The 15,708-nt window shown below is 29.9% G+C and overlaps 1 protein-coding gene across 1 annotated transcript in view; it reads right to left on the bottom strand.

Moving 5' to 3' along the window:
- LOC143197508 (putative receptor-type tyrosine-protein phosphatase mosPTP-1) overlaps nt 1-15,708 on the bottom strand; it is a 277,664-nt gene that overhangs the window by 59,484 nt on the left and 202,472 nt on the right. The window contains exon 5 of the mRNA XM_076406044.1: nt 3,527-3,705. Within this exon, the coding sequence (XP_076262159.1) occupies nt 3,527-3,705 (179 nt within the window). The remainder of the gene's footprint in view (nt 1-3,526; nt 3,706-15,708) is intronic.

Below are 15,708 nucleotides of genomic sequence, written 5' to 3'. Positions count from 1 at the left end.
AACATATCATCGGTTCTGGGATATTAGAAATAGACTAAAACTGACCTATACCGCTGCCTTCATTATTAATAACAAAATAACTTTAGCTGGATTTTGGCTGAAAAACCTTAGTTTCGCACAACCCAAACACCCTCTAACCAAGGTCATTACTGACAAAATTAAATCATTAAATCGCAAATATGTTTTGTTCATATAGCTGTCATCTCATACGGGCATAGAGGGTAATGAGCGAGCTGACTACCTTGCTTTTATTTTAGTATAAAGACTTAAATACTCATTCTTTGGAACTGTACAAAAGGCTTGAATAGTTACGTTGGGATTTGTTGGATGAAAATAAACTATAGGAGATCAAAAGAAGTTATTAAGATCTACCATATATAGATGATATAAGGAAAAGTTTATCTGTACGAATCCTGTGTAAAAATGGATTATTGTAGGATAATCTACGAGTTTTTTCTCAATGGCGAACCTCCTCGGCTTTGTATTGAGTGTCACATAACACTCACAGTAAAACATATTTTAAATAAATGCAGGAAATACACAATTCAAACATTGAGGTTCGGAATTGAGAATAACGTGGAGGCATGGCTTGGACGGCGAAATGTATACTTAAAACTTTGCCACTGAACCTATATGATGTTTCATACTGTTCTTAAGTTTATCTTGAATCTTTAATCAATAATTAACAGTGAGACATAGATACACATTACATATTTCTCTTGTATATATCTCCTAAATCTATATATTGAAATCGGTATAGTGTATTTGCTATATTTAATGAATATAAGGTACTTCACTGCCACAAAGGCCATATTTATAATCGGCTATAGGAAATAATTTGTTTAAAGTTAGTTATGCTATTAATTAATTTCTTTTGTTATATACGGTAGAACGTTTCTCTATATTTAAACCTTTTTTATAATACATAACAAATCGGTAAAATCATAAACGAGAAACACTTAAACTTTCATACTGGCGAGACATATTGCTTGAAACTTTTCTCAAATAAAACATCTTAGGCCCCATGAGCAATTCGAACCATGAAAGACGTTTCATACATATTTTACCCAAATTCCAATACCATCTATTTTTGGTATCACGTTAAAACAAAGATTTATTTGTTTTAATTCATTTACACTCATAATACATTCGCACATTGCAAATACACTAAATATACATTTATTTATTTATTAAGGATTATATCGAATGTTTCAAAATTTATACGATATACAGAAAAATTTGTTATGGATATTTAAAGCAGAATATTATATTTTAACTTTGTTTCTCTATTTATAGTATTGTTTTATAACTTTACTTTTTATCTCATTGCTGAGATTAGTTATTGGTGTTGTTTGAGATGGATTTGCTATTTCGGAGATATAATTTGAAATGTCCATTCATATTCAGAGATAGGGTTAGATATAGATTCAGATATAGAGACCCAGATATTTATCTTATTTAAATAATCTTTGAAGAAAACGATATTAAATTAATAACAAAATACATTCAGGCCTTCCAAATACACTAAATATGCACTTATTTATGTCAAGCATCATATCGAATGTTTTAAACTTTATATGATGTATAGGAAAATTTATCGTGAACATTTAAAGCAATAACATTATATTTACATAATTCCTTTATTTTAAATTAATTTTGTTTTTAAATAGACATCTGTTTACTTTATTGATTTATTATTATCATTTATTCTTTATCTCTTTATCCAGCTTAGTTATTGGCGTGACTGAGATAGATTTTCTTTGTCAAAGATGCCATTTAAAATATCCATACATACTCAGATATAAAGTTAGATATAGATACAGATATAGAAAGTCAGATATTTATTTTATTTAAGTAATCTCTGAGGAAAAAATGCTTTAAAATTTATACGATATATAGGAAAATTTGATATGGACAAATAAAAACAAGAATATTATAACAGGTGGGGCAAAAGTTCTGCTACTATTTTTATTGCACGCCATCTCGGTTATGTGACGCTTAGCTCAGTTTCGATTTAACCATTGTGTTGTGTAGACGTCCAAATTCTGTTTTAGATAAATATATACCACAAAAACTAGCAGAAATAGTGACAATATTTATTAAAATTAATCGTTCCATTATTGCCATTCAGCGAAAATTGTTATAAATATCCTTATCGTCCAGTGCCTCACAATAGCACAATTCATCGTTTACGGGCGAATTTTCGAGAGTACGGTACGACAGCAGACAGGCCTCGTACTGGAAGATAACGGACGTCTCCTAATGCCGAAAATGTGGCTCTTGTGCGCGATAGTGTTGCAGAGTCCCCAGAAATATCATTTCAGTGACGTGGTTCCCAGTTACACATTTCTGCATGTAGGGTAAAGCGAATTTTGGAAACTGACTTGAAAATGTTCCTGTACAAAATTCAGTTAGTTCAAAAATTTCTACCGAGGGATTCTTATCAACGAATTGAGTACAGTAATGCAATCCTAAGGCTATCTGGTGAAATTGAAGATTTTTCCTAATTTGATAATGAGCGACGAAGCCTATTTTCTTCTCAGTGGCCACCTCTATAAACAGAACAGTCGGTTTGGGGAACACAGACTCCTCAATTAATTCATGAAACATAATTGCATCCACCAAAAACAACTGTATGGTGTGATATTCATGCTGCGAACGTCATTGATCCCTATTTTTTTGAAAATGACCAAGGTGTTGAAGTTACTGTTACTGATGAACGGTACCAAGACATGATTCGAAATTTTCTTGGAAATGGTAGAGCAAAGACTGGAGAACATGTGGTTTCAGGAAGATGGGCCACAGCATACACAGCTCGTTCAACAATTCAATTATTGAATGACGTTTTTCCACGAAGACTAATTTCGTGAAATGGCGATTTAGCATGACCAGTCAGATTTCCGGATTTAACAGCACCAGACTGTTTCTTATGTTTTTTTTTAATCAAAAGTTCATGTGAATAAGCCCCAAACGATTCAACATCTTAAAGACAACATTTGTCACGAAATTGAAGAAATTCAGCCTCAGATGTTGCAGGATGTCATGAAAAATGCTTTAAAAAGTGTCAAAAGTTGCATAGCGAATCGGTCACCATTTAGCCATTATAATTTTTCAATCACCGAAAAAAAATGTAAGGACCAAATAAACTTTTTGTGAAAACAAAACTTACTTATCTTTTCTCTAAGCAAAGTTATACGCAATCAAAATGGTAGCGGGACTTTTGCCCCACGTTGTATTTTAATATTGTTTCTCTCTTTATAGTATTGTTTGATAACTTTATTCTTCATCTCTTTAATCAGCTTAGTTAGTGGCGTGACTGAGATGGATTTTCTGTGTCAGATATGTAGTTTAAAATATCCATGTATACTCAGATATAGAGGCCTAGATATTTATCTTATTTAAATAATCCCTGAGGAAAATAATACTAAATTAACAACAAAACGTTTCGTCGTTGAGATTCAATAACAAGAAATTAAAATTGAGTTGTTAAATTTGAAAAAGCAAAAGAAAGATTACTAGGACTTACGTTCCCGCAAAGTGACCATAAAATAAGAGGGTTTGCTAGGATTGCTTGGGCCGATTGTGTTCCATGCTATTATCTGGAAGCTATAAACTGTGTAAGGCCTCAAACCTTTCACTTGAAACGATGCCTCGCTGTTCGTAGTATTCACTTTCCTGATGGTGAAATTTGTGCTCTTGGCCATACTGAAACAAGAAAGAAATTGCTGACAGTGATGTATTAGTTGAGAGGGTACGGTCAAATTTAAAGTTCTTCTCTAATGTTATTCGAAATTTTACGAATAAACGTAAGTAATAAAATAGTGTGTTTTTTTTTGGTATTAGCGTAAACAATATAAAAGTCAATGGGGTAATTTTCGGTTGCATAAAACATCTAAAATAAGCACAAGAAAATTGAGTATGAATAAATGCGGTTATCATATGTTTTCATTTAAAATTGCGGGTGTAGGAAAATTAGCGGGTAATGTTATGATATCGTAAAGTGTGAGTTTAAATTATAGTTCGTTGATGTTTGAATTGTAAAAACTATGGAAACTTCGTGTTAACATGCTTTGTTTGCTAAAGGATGATAATACGTTATAACAAAAATAAACGTAACGGAACACGTATATGGTTCAGTACTATTAATATTAAAAGGTTGTGGTATATTCAATGTGGCTTAGTGTCAATTATTTTTCATCGGTTTCCCATGTTTATTTATGAATGTCGATTGTTTTAAAATATTCAATAAAGATGAAATTCATAACATTTTATTTACTTCAATATCACTCTATTTTTCACTTTCTTTCCTATATCATATTAAACGGGATGTATCAATGTAATTGCGACTATAACAAAATAAACGAACTATGCTAATATGCACATGCGTATTTCAATAATACACATTTGGTATTTCGGTAAAATGTATTTTCGATGGACAACTACGTTCTATATCCTATAAACCAGTACATTTGGTGCAAATGATTATTCAGCTGTTTTCGTTACGTGCATGCCTGTCAAGCTAGCGGCCTCTTTAATAGTTAAATATATACTTCGTTACTAGGTTGTCTGATATAGTAATTGATATTAATAGATGGATAAGTTCCTGACGTATTGTTTATTGCCTAACATTTACTAAATTTTTGACAATTTCAGACTTTTAATATGATCTATATATATTTGTATATTCCTATGAAGATACTGACAGTGTTGTTTTGTTGTCTCTAGCTCTGTTCACTTCAGGAAGAAAACTTGAATAATGTATTATTTAGTTAGATTAGAAAATGACAATCATATACAGAGAAATTATGTTCTTAGAAAAAACATAACAATTCTATTTATAATATCCGCGATGTTTATCAATGTAAGGCCTTTTATTAATAAAAGTATTACACAATATTATAGAACGCCTAAAATAACTTTAATGGAAGATATGTATGCTTGTTACAATATTAATATAACAATGTTTTCTTTTAATATCTCGGATTCTTATATCTCATTTTATGATGATTTATTTATATAATTGGTATATTTCTTTTCGTTTCTATTACGTCACTGATTTTCTAACAACAATATTTTCGTAATAAAATGTGTTTACCATCATTTGCTTTTCAGTAATCAATAACAGGATTAATGATAGGAATACAAGTTGGATAAAGCATTATTTCGTTTGATTAGAAAATGGTAATCACATACCTAGGAATTATGTTATTAGAAAAATCATAATATAATAATAATACTTAACTGAGGACATGTTTGTTATTGCAAAATATTTCATAAGACCTTTTAATAACAAAATAATGATACAATATTATATAACGACCAAAATAGCTTTAACGGAAGATGTTTATGTTTGTTATCATATTAATATAATAACGTTATCATTTAATATATCGTAGAATTATTTATATCTCTATTTAATGAAGATTTATTTATTTAACTGAGATATTTGTTTTCGTTTCTAATACGTAAGTGATTCACTAACAATATTTTATTAATTATTCTATGTTATAACGCAAAACAAATAAGGACCAAATTATTTTTGTAATAAAAGGTGTTTACCATTTTTTTCATTTCAGGAGTAAATACCAGGATTAGTAACATGGATATAACTTGCATAAAGTATCATTTCGTTTGATTAGAAAATGTCAATCATATACCTACTTATTACGATTTTATAAAAATAATTCAACAATTATAATTAATTTAGCACATGTTTATGAATGTAAGTTATTTCATAAGATATTTTAACAACAAAAGAATGATATTATATAACGACCAAATTAGCTTTAACGGAAAATGTTTATGTTTGTTATGATATTAATATAAAAAATGTTTTCGTTTAACATCTCGTAGAATTATTTATATCTCTATTTAATGAAGATATATTTATATAACTGAAATATTTGTTTTCGTTTCTAATACGTAAGTGATTCACTAACAATATTTTAATAATTATTCTATGTTATAACACAATACAAATAAGGACCAAATTATTTTTGTAATAAAAGGTGTTTACCATTATTTTCTTTTCAGGAGTAAATACCAGGATTAGTAACATGGATATAACTTGCATAAAGTATCATTTCGTTTGATTAGAAAATGTCAATCATATACCTACTTATTACGATTTTATAAAAATAATTCAATAATTATAATTAATTTTGGACGTGTTTATGAATGTAAATTATTTCATAAGATATTTTAATAACAAAAGAATGATATTATATAACGACCAAATTAGCTTTAACGGAAAATGTTTATGTTTGTTATGATATTAATATAAAAAATGTTTTCGTTTAACATCTCGTAGAATTATTTATATCTCTATTTAATGAAGATATATTTATATAACTGGGATATTTATTTTCGTTTCTAATACGTCACTTATTTCCTAACAACAACATTTTAATAATTATTCCGTGTCATAACACAATATGAATAAGGACTGAAATATTTTCGTAATAAAAAGTGTTTTCCATTATTTTCTTCTTAGGAATAAATACCCGGGTTAGCAAATTTAGATTCAAAGCATAAATTCGGCAAAAAAATATTCCTTAAAGTAATTTCGGTATTGATTTATAATTTTCAATTTCCTGTCATTTCGGATAAGGTGATTAATATACTGGGTTTGGATTTAATTTTTTCTCTGTTAAAATAAAAAATAAGGAATTTCTCGAAGCCTAAAATATACCAATATATTAAATAAAAGACGTGATTTATTTAATATAAAAGTTTTTTAAAATATTTATTCAAGGTTTTTTAAAATTAAAAATGACAGAGTTTTGGGACTAATAGTATTAAGATATATCGCTTTTATGTTCGATTGTCAGTGCGTCGGTTTTATTAATAGTAAAGTTATAATTGCATATACATCTTGCTCTCGAGATGGGATACAATTCATGTTTAAGTTTGGACCTGCTTGAGCGAGAAGTTAGATAGAACTGACGTATATAAAAACAACATTTACATATCTATTTTGCCTTAGAGTATTTAACTTCGCTCTGTGTATTATCCTATTTTTATCAAGCGTAAAATCATCTTGAGCTATTTAAATTTGGTAAAGAAAGGTACGGGATTGTGATATTTCAAGTTATATTTTATAAGGTCGCGTCTAGACAGTTGTAATGGAACTCATAAACTTAACAACGTCTACTCATGTCTACGTGTTTTGTATAGGAACATGGTTTGGCCAGATTATTCCTTAGACAATTGTTAAATAAAATTGCAATGATTGTAATTATTCTTAATAAAATAATTAATATAGTGCTAGTTCACAAACGTAGAGAATTTGTATTATCAGATTAATAGAACAAACATTTTGTTAAAAGGTATCCAGTAATATTTATCATAAACGAAGAAATTAATACTGAAAAATCAAAAATAATTTAATATCCGATATTCGTTTAAGAAATTTTTATTTCTTATTACTTTCCGACTTCTTCGAGGCATTGATTCAATTAATTTGCTTTTTAAATCTTGCGAAATTTTATTTAAAGCCTGTGATAAGGCGGCAAACTAAGTCAATTTTACTTTTAAATTGATGAACTCTATTTTATCTAACATACAATTTCGAATGATCTCAAATCTGGCCTCTGCCACATAGTTATGTCAATACAAAAAAATCTATGTGGCATAGATTATATCAGAAAACACAATAATAGGTATAATGTCCTTATTATGCGGACATTTTTAAACAAAAGGCATCAAACACTATTTCTTGAGAAGGCATTAATTATAATTACTTAGGACGAAAGAACTGACTGCATATTGATTATTGGATAGATTCTTGTCATGAAATATTACAACATTCAGAAACCGTGTTTTTTGAAAGTAATAAATGTAGTTAAAAAAGTGGCTTAAATTAATTGAGAACTGTCAGTGAGATTATAACCAAACCTTAAGCGTATTCTGGGTTGAAAATAAACAGGTATAAAATAATTTTCATTAATTTGTCTTATATTACGTTACATTAATACTGTTAATTAAGATCATATTATTATATCGTTTTATTCATTGCAGAGTAAATATTTACCTTATTTGAAATAAATAAACCTTATTGCGGATACCGAATTTTTTTCTCTCGAAAAATCACGCACCAAACAATTTTAGCGTCAATTAAATCCTCACATGTACTGAAACAACATAAAGCAAATAACAAAAAAAGCATATCGTGCGAATTTGAAAAAAAATCCAGTTTAATAATGAGTTCTATCAAATACACTACATTATCATCAGTTGCATCGAGGAATAATTAGCTTCTGTATTATCTCTTTATTGTTTTATAATCCCTTGAAAAAACAGTTTCTTAAACATTATTTTCATTTAGTTTAAAACTGGAACGTTCAATAGCATCTGTTATATTTAAAGTTCCAGTTTAAAATACTGAGGTATATTTCTATTATAAATTAAATTCCTATTATTGTGAGGATTATTTGATGTGCCTTAAAAACTTCAAAATTAGTAACACTCTTGTTATTTTTTTATTATTTTTTTCATTAGAAAATGACAATCATACACATAGGAATTATGATGTTATCAGCATTCTGATATGATAATTTCAAACTGAATTTAAAGTTGTTTTAATAATTTGAGTATATTATTGGATAGTATTTATTTTGTATGTATAAAATGTAGATTGAATTTGTAAATTTCTATTTTAAATTAAATTCCTATTATTATGAGGATTATTTGATGTTTCTTAAAAGCTTCAAAATTAGTAACACTCCTGTTAGCCTGTTATTTTTAATTAGAAAATGACAATCATACACATAGGAATTATGATTTCATCAGCATTCTGATATGATAATTTCAAACTGAATTTAAAGTTATTTTAATTATTTGAGTATATTATTGGATAGTACTTATTTTGTATGTATAAAATGTAGATTGGATTTGTAAATTTCTATTATAAATGAAATTCCTATTATTATGAGGATTATTTGATGTGTTTTAAAAGCTTCAAAATTAGTAACTCTCCTGTTAGCCTGTTATTCTTTTATTAGAAAATGACAATTATACACATAGGAATTATGATGTTATCAGCATTCTGATATGATAATTTCAAACTGAATTTAAAGTTATTTTAATTATTTGAGCATATTATTGGATAGTATTTAGTTTGTATGTATAAAATATAGATTGGATTTAAAAAAAAATGAAATATTTTAACCACAAAAGATGAGAGGAGGACGGGAACGATCCATTTCCACCACAAATAAAAATTGACGAGTTAAAAGGCGTTTGATTTAAAACGTTATTAAAAATTCCCTGTGACAAGAACATGAATGATATATAAATGTTTGAAAATAAAAATGCCTGTGTGCATAATAAAACCTGTTCGACGCAAGTTATTACGCGATGTCAAAGCTTTTTATAGCCAGAATTTCTGTTCATGTAACAAAAATGACCGTTCCACATTTTGGGGAAAGGTATGGAAATCTGATGAGAATTTGAATCGTTACGCTTCGGGTGGGAAAAAACCGATACACGACACTTTGATGAGTATACAGGATGGTGTAAAAATGGCTGAGCCATTAGCTGAACCATCCTTTTGGGTATATGTTTTTATTTATTGGAATCAAGCACATCTGCAGGACTGTGTAAACATGATAGATTAGGGCAGATTTCCACAATAAATCTGGATCGCAATAAGTGTGATTTATGTTCCTCGTGTTCAATATCAAATAAATACTTTTGCTTTTTGGGTTTCTTTTATTATTGAGTAAATTATTTACGATCTTTATTTAAATCAACCAGATAATTTATAGTATAAACTGGCCTAATACATTTAGATATTAGTTAATAAATTTTTTGCCTTGAAATACATTTGAATACATACATACCTTGAAGTTCAATAATTAATTTTTTGGGATATGATTTTAAGTAATCTAAACATAATTTACAACCAGAATTCCTTTTAAGGTATAAAAAGCTAACAATGATGAAGGACTGAAATTAGAAACACTAGAGATTGTAAGAAAAAGCGGGAAATTGAAGAAAAAGTTGAAGAAGAACAAAGAGAAAATAAGAAAAAGGGAGAAATTAAAGAAACAAAGTAAGATATAGGAGGAGGGAACTAATTAAGAGATAATTAAGAGATATCAACGTGGAATAAGGAAAACTACATATATCTAATAATATAGGACTGGATGGAGACTGATACGTTCTAAATGATCTAGAAAACTTCTATTTATTCTTGAAAACTTCTAAATATTCACAACTTTCTGAAACACAAAAATTTACCCAAGATATTGCTTGCACGAGCTAATTAAAAATGAATAAACATATAACGGCAATACTAATACAATATTAATACTTATTGCACAATCTATTATAAAAGGAAGTATTAAAAACCTTTCTGTGCTTTTACACCATAAGACATCATTAAAACAGTAAAATAAAACCAGAAAATATCCAATCTTTGCAAGTTTGAGTTTTCGTAATATAAGATGGCTTGAGAAGTTTACGCAGAAGAATGTCATGCATTCATCCAGAAAGTTGCTAGTGTTAAATTTCGAACTTGTAGGTAGTTCTCAGTCTAAGAACAAATTGGAAGTAATTTGATTTTGTCTTATATATAGTAGAACTAAAAGCCAAAATGCTTACTTAACAAGTTTATCGTTAAGAGAAAGATTATAAAATGTGTCGGTTATTAAATATGTTATAGAACTTTTTGTGACTTTATGATTGGTTTTTCTTGAACTAAATAATAAAAATAGAATAAAATGGTGTTTTGCAATCCTAATGCGTTTAGAAGCTTCTGAACTCTTTGCCAGATAAGAACGAATTTCAAGAATCAATAAGTAATTTAATATTCTCAGTCTACACGGTGTATTAAAGTCCACGTTACCCCATATGGTTTACTTAAAAGAAAGATATTTAAAGTAAGAACAAAGCATATTCCTACCGTTCAAAATCCAATTTTTGCGTTCTGATTTCAAAGAAAATATCGCGTTTTTAAAATATACAATTTTCATTTTTATTTCGCCCCGAGTGAGTCGTCTATTATAAGAAACAGTATTTCGAAAATTACGATTTTGTTATGCCCATGGCTGTGATTTTCAAGCGCGCTGTTCTGCCAAATGTAATATAAAAGAGGAAGAAGATTTTTTCCAACAAAATTAAATATTTATTTTTTTTCATTTACTTTAGTTAAAAGCTGTTTCTGATTATTTTATCTATTTTGTTGATATTCATATTCCTTCACTATTCCATTTCCGTTTTCTCTGTCTCCCCACACGTTGCCAACATCATTCTTAGGGTTTCAGCAATACGTCCTTGTTGAATAAAGAAAAAATATTAAATTTCCTGCAAATAATGTTTATCTCAGTTCTAATTCAACATGAAAAATAGTAGTGTCTATCAAGCGCCAATATTTTGAATTGCCAGTATATGCTAACAATATTAATCAATGACGACATTATATAACAAATTATGCAACAATGTCTTACCTTTACAAATTCTAGAATAAAAAATTAGGATTTTTGGAAAAGGTATCTTCACATCAGTTTTAATTTCAGAGAATTAATTGGAATTTGAGTGGGATTTAGGTAGCCATTAGTGTAGGGTAGCTGATATCCGAACAACAACAAAAATAGTACTTGGAACAGTCATCATGGCAAAAGATGTATCTCTGTCTAAAGCTGTAGACAAAGTACAAGTAACGATCAACAAGATCTACAAATGGACTAGAGTCTGGAAAATACAGCTTAATAGCTCCAAATCTGCCAACAAAACCTAATTATATCACTTGACGGATGCCCATGGACCTATGGGATGCAAATATGGAGTTGCACTAAAACATCAAACCAACTAGTAATCCAATGCACATACGAAAAGTTTTACGACTAATTACCAATGTTTATCGCCACCTAACTAACTAAGAGCTGCACTATGACCTCGAAATCAAATGGATATACGAAGTGATCTAAGATTTTGCCTTAAAACGTGAAATAAGGTTGTTAAATCACAGCAACGGGGAAGTAAAGTAATACTGCTACCGGACAACACGCAAGAAATCAGAAGATTGAAGTTCAACAGAACAGTAGTAATAAATTAATTTGTACTTAAGATTGTACTCAAGTAGATCCAATGTAAGATGATTAGTGCCCGGATATGAATTAGACCGTTTTATTCAGTTAGCCCAGAAGTATCCATTAAAACTTTTCTATAAATTAGAAAAACACACTCTATATTCCAGAACTCGTTTTGCCACGACGTAAAAAAACTTTCGGCTTTCTAGTATCGGATTTGTAGGAGATCGTCTACGAAATTAACTAGATAAATTAAATCAAAGTAAATATGATCGTGCCACAGGGACCGATACTAAAGGCTCGAAATCTCCATGCTATTTATTTTTCCATTAGGAAATTACCCGACTCGAAAGTATCAACATCTTTTAAAATTCAGAATTTGTTTGTTGCTTCAACTAGTTAACTTTACCAGGTTTTGATTTATGAGATTTATTAAAGAAAGTTACAAAGCTTCCATTTCTGTATTCTGTTTGTCTTTTTCGGGGCTTTTAATCATACAGTTCCATCGAATCGGAATGTTTTGTACAATATCCTCTAAAATATTAATTCTCAAATCGACTTACCTCATTACTTTGAAATACGGACGTTTTAATAGAGAATTCTCGTTCTCATTAAATGTTCATAATGGTTATTATCTATCTCGTGACTTTGGTAGATATAATAATAATAAATTGTTGATAATTAATATATTGTTGATAACAATTTATTATTTTATCCATATATAAAAAATAATAGTAGCAGTATAACTACGAAAAAAGTGGATAAAATAAGAAATTGTTAGAACATATTAGTCTCCTTCATGTTATTAGAATCTAGATTATTTAGAGTTTGTAGGATACTGTAACTCTTCAGTTATTGAAAGAAGGGCCTGGTGAATAACTAATCCCAGTACAATTAAATGCACTCATGTGATCATTCATTAATAATTAACTTGCATAACACACTCCAAGAGCTAGATAGGCAAGAAAATGTCTCTTGAGTGGACTCTCAGCCATAAGAGAATTGAGGGAAACGAAAAAGTTGACTTTATGGTCAATGAGGCCATTTCATCACTAATTATAGCGAACCTCCAACTTTTCGATACCATTTTTGTAGTACGATTTGTCCTTTGCTTCAAAATAGGCCTCAGTTTCGGCGATTACCTTTTCATTCGACAACAATTTCTTCCCAGCGAGCATTCCTTGAGATCTGAGAACTAGAAATAGTCGTCAGGGGCCAGATCTGGAGAATACCGTGGATGAGGAAGCAATTCGAAGCCCAATTCATGGATTCTTGCAATCGTTTTCATTGACATATGACACGGTGCATTGTCTTAGGGAAGCAGCACTTCCTTTTTCTTCAAGTGCGGCCGTTTTTCGCCGATTTCGTCCTTCAAACCGTCCAATAACGCTACGTAATAGTCGCTGTTGATGGTATTTCCTGTTTCAAGGCAGTCAATGAAAATTACTCCATGCGCGTCCCAAAATACAGACGCCATAACCTTTCCAGTGGACTGTTGCATATTCCCACGTTTTGGAACGGGTTCATTGTGTGCAGTCCACTCGCATGACTGTCGATTGGACTTCGGAGTGAAATGATGGAGCCATATTTCATCCATTGTCACATATCGACGCAAAAACTTGGGTTAATTACGCTTGATCACCTTGAAACACTGCTCCGAATCATCAACTCGTCGTTGTTTTTGGTCAAAAGTGAGCTCGCGCGGCACCCACTTTGCACAGAGCTTTCTCATACCCAAATATTCGTGAATGATATGATGTACACGTTTAGTTGATATCTTTAGAGTGTCTGCTATTTCATTCAATTTCAATTTACGACCATTCAAAATCATTTTAAGGATTTTTTAAATGGTTTTGTCGGTAACAACCTTTTTTGGGCGTCCACTGTGCCCATTTCACCACGTCTAAACTTAGCATACCAATCCTTGATGGTTGATTTTCATGGGGCAGTGTCCGGAAACTCGGCATCAAGCCAAGTTTTTGCTTCAACTGTATTTTTCGCTACAAAAAGCAATATTTTATCAACACGCGAAATTCGTTTTTATCCATTATTTTCACAATAACAAAAGTTGTTTCACACAAAATGCTATAATTCACAAATCAAATCATCATAGATCATTAGATCTGACAGCTGCCAAGTTTACACATGCATCTTTTGAGGGTTAGGGCTAACTAAAAAACATATGGATTTAATTCTAGTAGCGCCATCTATGTGTCAGGCCAGGGACTTGTCAATTGACTTGTTATAATCATATTCCCTCATACTGAATTGAAATTAAATGATATAAACTAATTCAGCCGGGACCAAGCAATAGCTTAGAAAGATAGCAACAAGTTATGGACAATAAAACACGATATTTTCCCCTCTATCCTACAATCCAAACTCAGGTCCTTTTTAATTATCCTTAATTGACTTATCCTAGGACATTTTAGGTTCATCTATTCCCATCTGGGAAGGGGAGACTATCCCCCACAATACCCTCGTTTATGTTTCTGTCTTAGTGCCTTATGGTTCCCCTTACTCAATATGCCATATGCACTTAGAATGTAAATTTTTGAGCACATTTAGAACCGAACTTAATATCTCTCACCGCCCATCAGACTTGTTCACCACGGACAACCAACCTGAACTTAAATTCCTTGAAGTCCTTAATCTACATCATGAGATTTGAATATAAATGTTGATATCCGACTGTTTATACCTTATATAAATTTCACCATCATTAAAGTCATGTCCCTTTTTACTATGTTATTTTTATATTATTACATTTTGTTATTTTTATTCTATACTCATATTGTGATCGTAACCATATAAAATACAGTTGTAGATAATATTAATCGCCAAATAATACATATGTCTTAAGGTGACAGACAATAAACAAATAAAAAAACCGTAAATACATAACCATAAAATAGCAAAAAAATCAATTTAAATAAAATAAAATGCACTAAAACAACCAAAAACGTCTATATCTTATTTTAGAAATACAGATGTGTTTTAGCATGGGTAAATCGAGTATGGTGAAGATACTACCATGGGATATATTTACATTGTCAAGACCCTTCTTCTGCTCCCTCCATATCATTTTGTATCACGTCTCAATTCAGCTGATATACATTCCTCTATTTATCAATAGTCAAGATTTTTACACCTAGGTTTTGACGAAGAAATGTTCCATCACTGAATGAATACGAAAGAGGAGATACTTTCCAAGATTGATACGCTTAGATGATGATAACCATAACAAGATTTGATGGTCTGTAGTGAACTCATTCAGTCAACGTTTGATCTATACCACTACACATAAAATGAATCAAAAAAATAAAACGGGTTTTTTTAGCTTTTTTGGATACTGGAAATATAATAACATTTTCCGGAAGTTCATTAGTTATAAGTATACGTCATATTTCCATATTTTTGAACCAGTATTAAAGGTAATTAATATAGCCATTTTAATTGGTAAAATATATGAAAAACTTTGGTTGAAAGGCTTAGCGGTAAACGGTATAGTAAATTATATGAATATTTTACGTTAAAATATCATTATACGTGAAATTTAGGTAATATCGACTGGAAAATAATTAATATAGAAAAAAATTGATGGACGTTTGTAAAATAGAGATGTTCAATATGAAATAAATTATGCTCTTTTATATTTCCCTTTTATACTGGTCCC

This window comes from Rhynchophorus ferrugineus, unplaced genomic scaffold (genome assembly GCF_030347505.1).
Source record: "Rhynchophorus ferrugineus isolate W39M unplaced genomic scaffold, kcgeb_rfMv2 rfM5, whole genome shotgun sequence".
In the NCBI taxonomy this organism is placed as follows: Eukaryota; Metazoa; Arthropoda; class Insecta; order Coleoptera; family Curculionidae; genus Rhynchophorus; species Rhynchophorus ferrugineus.
This window is presented reverse-complemented; position numbering and strand designations above follow the sequence as displayed.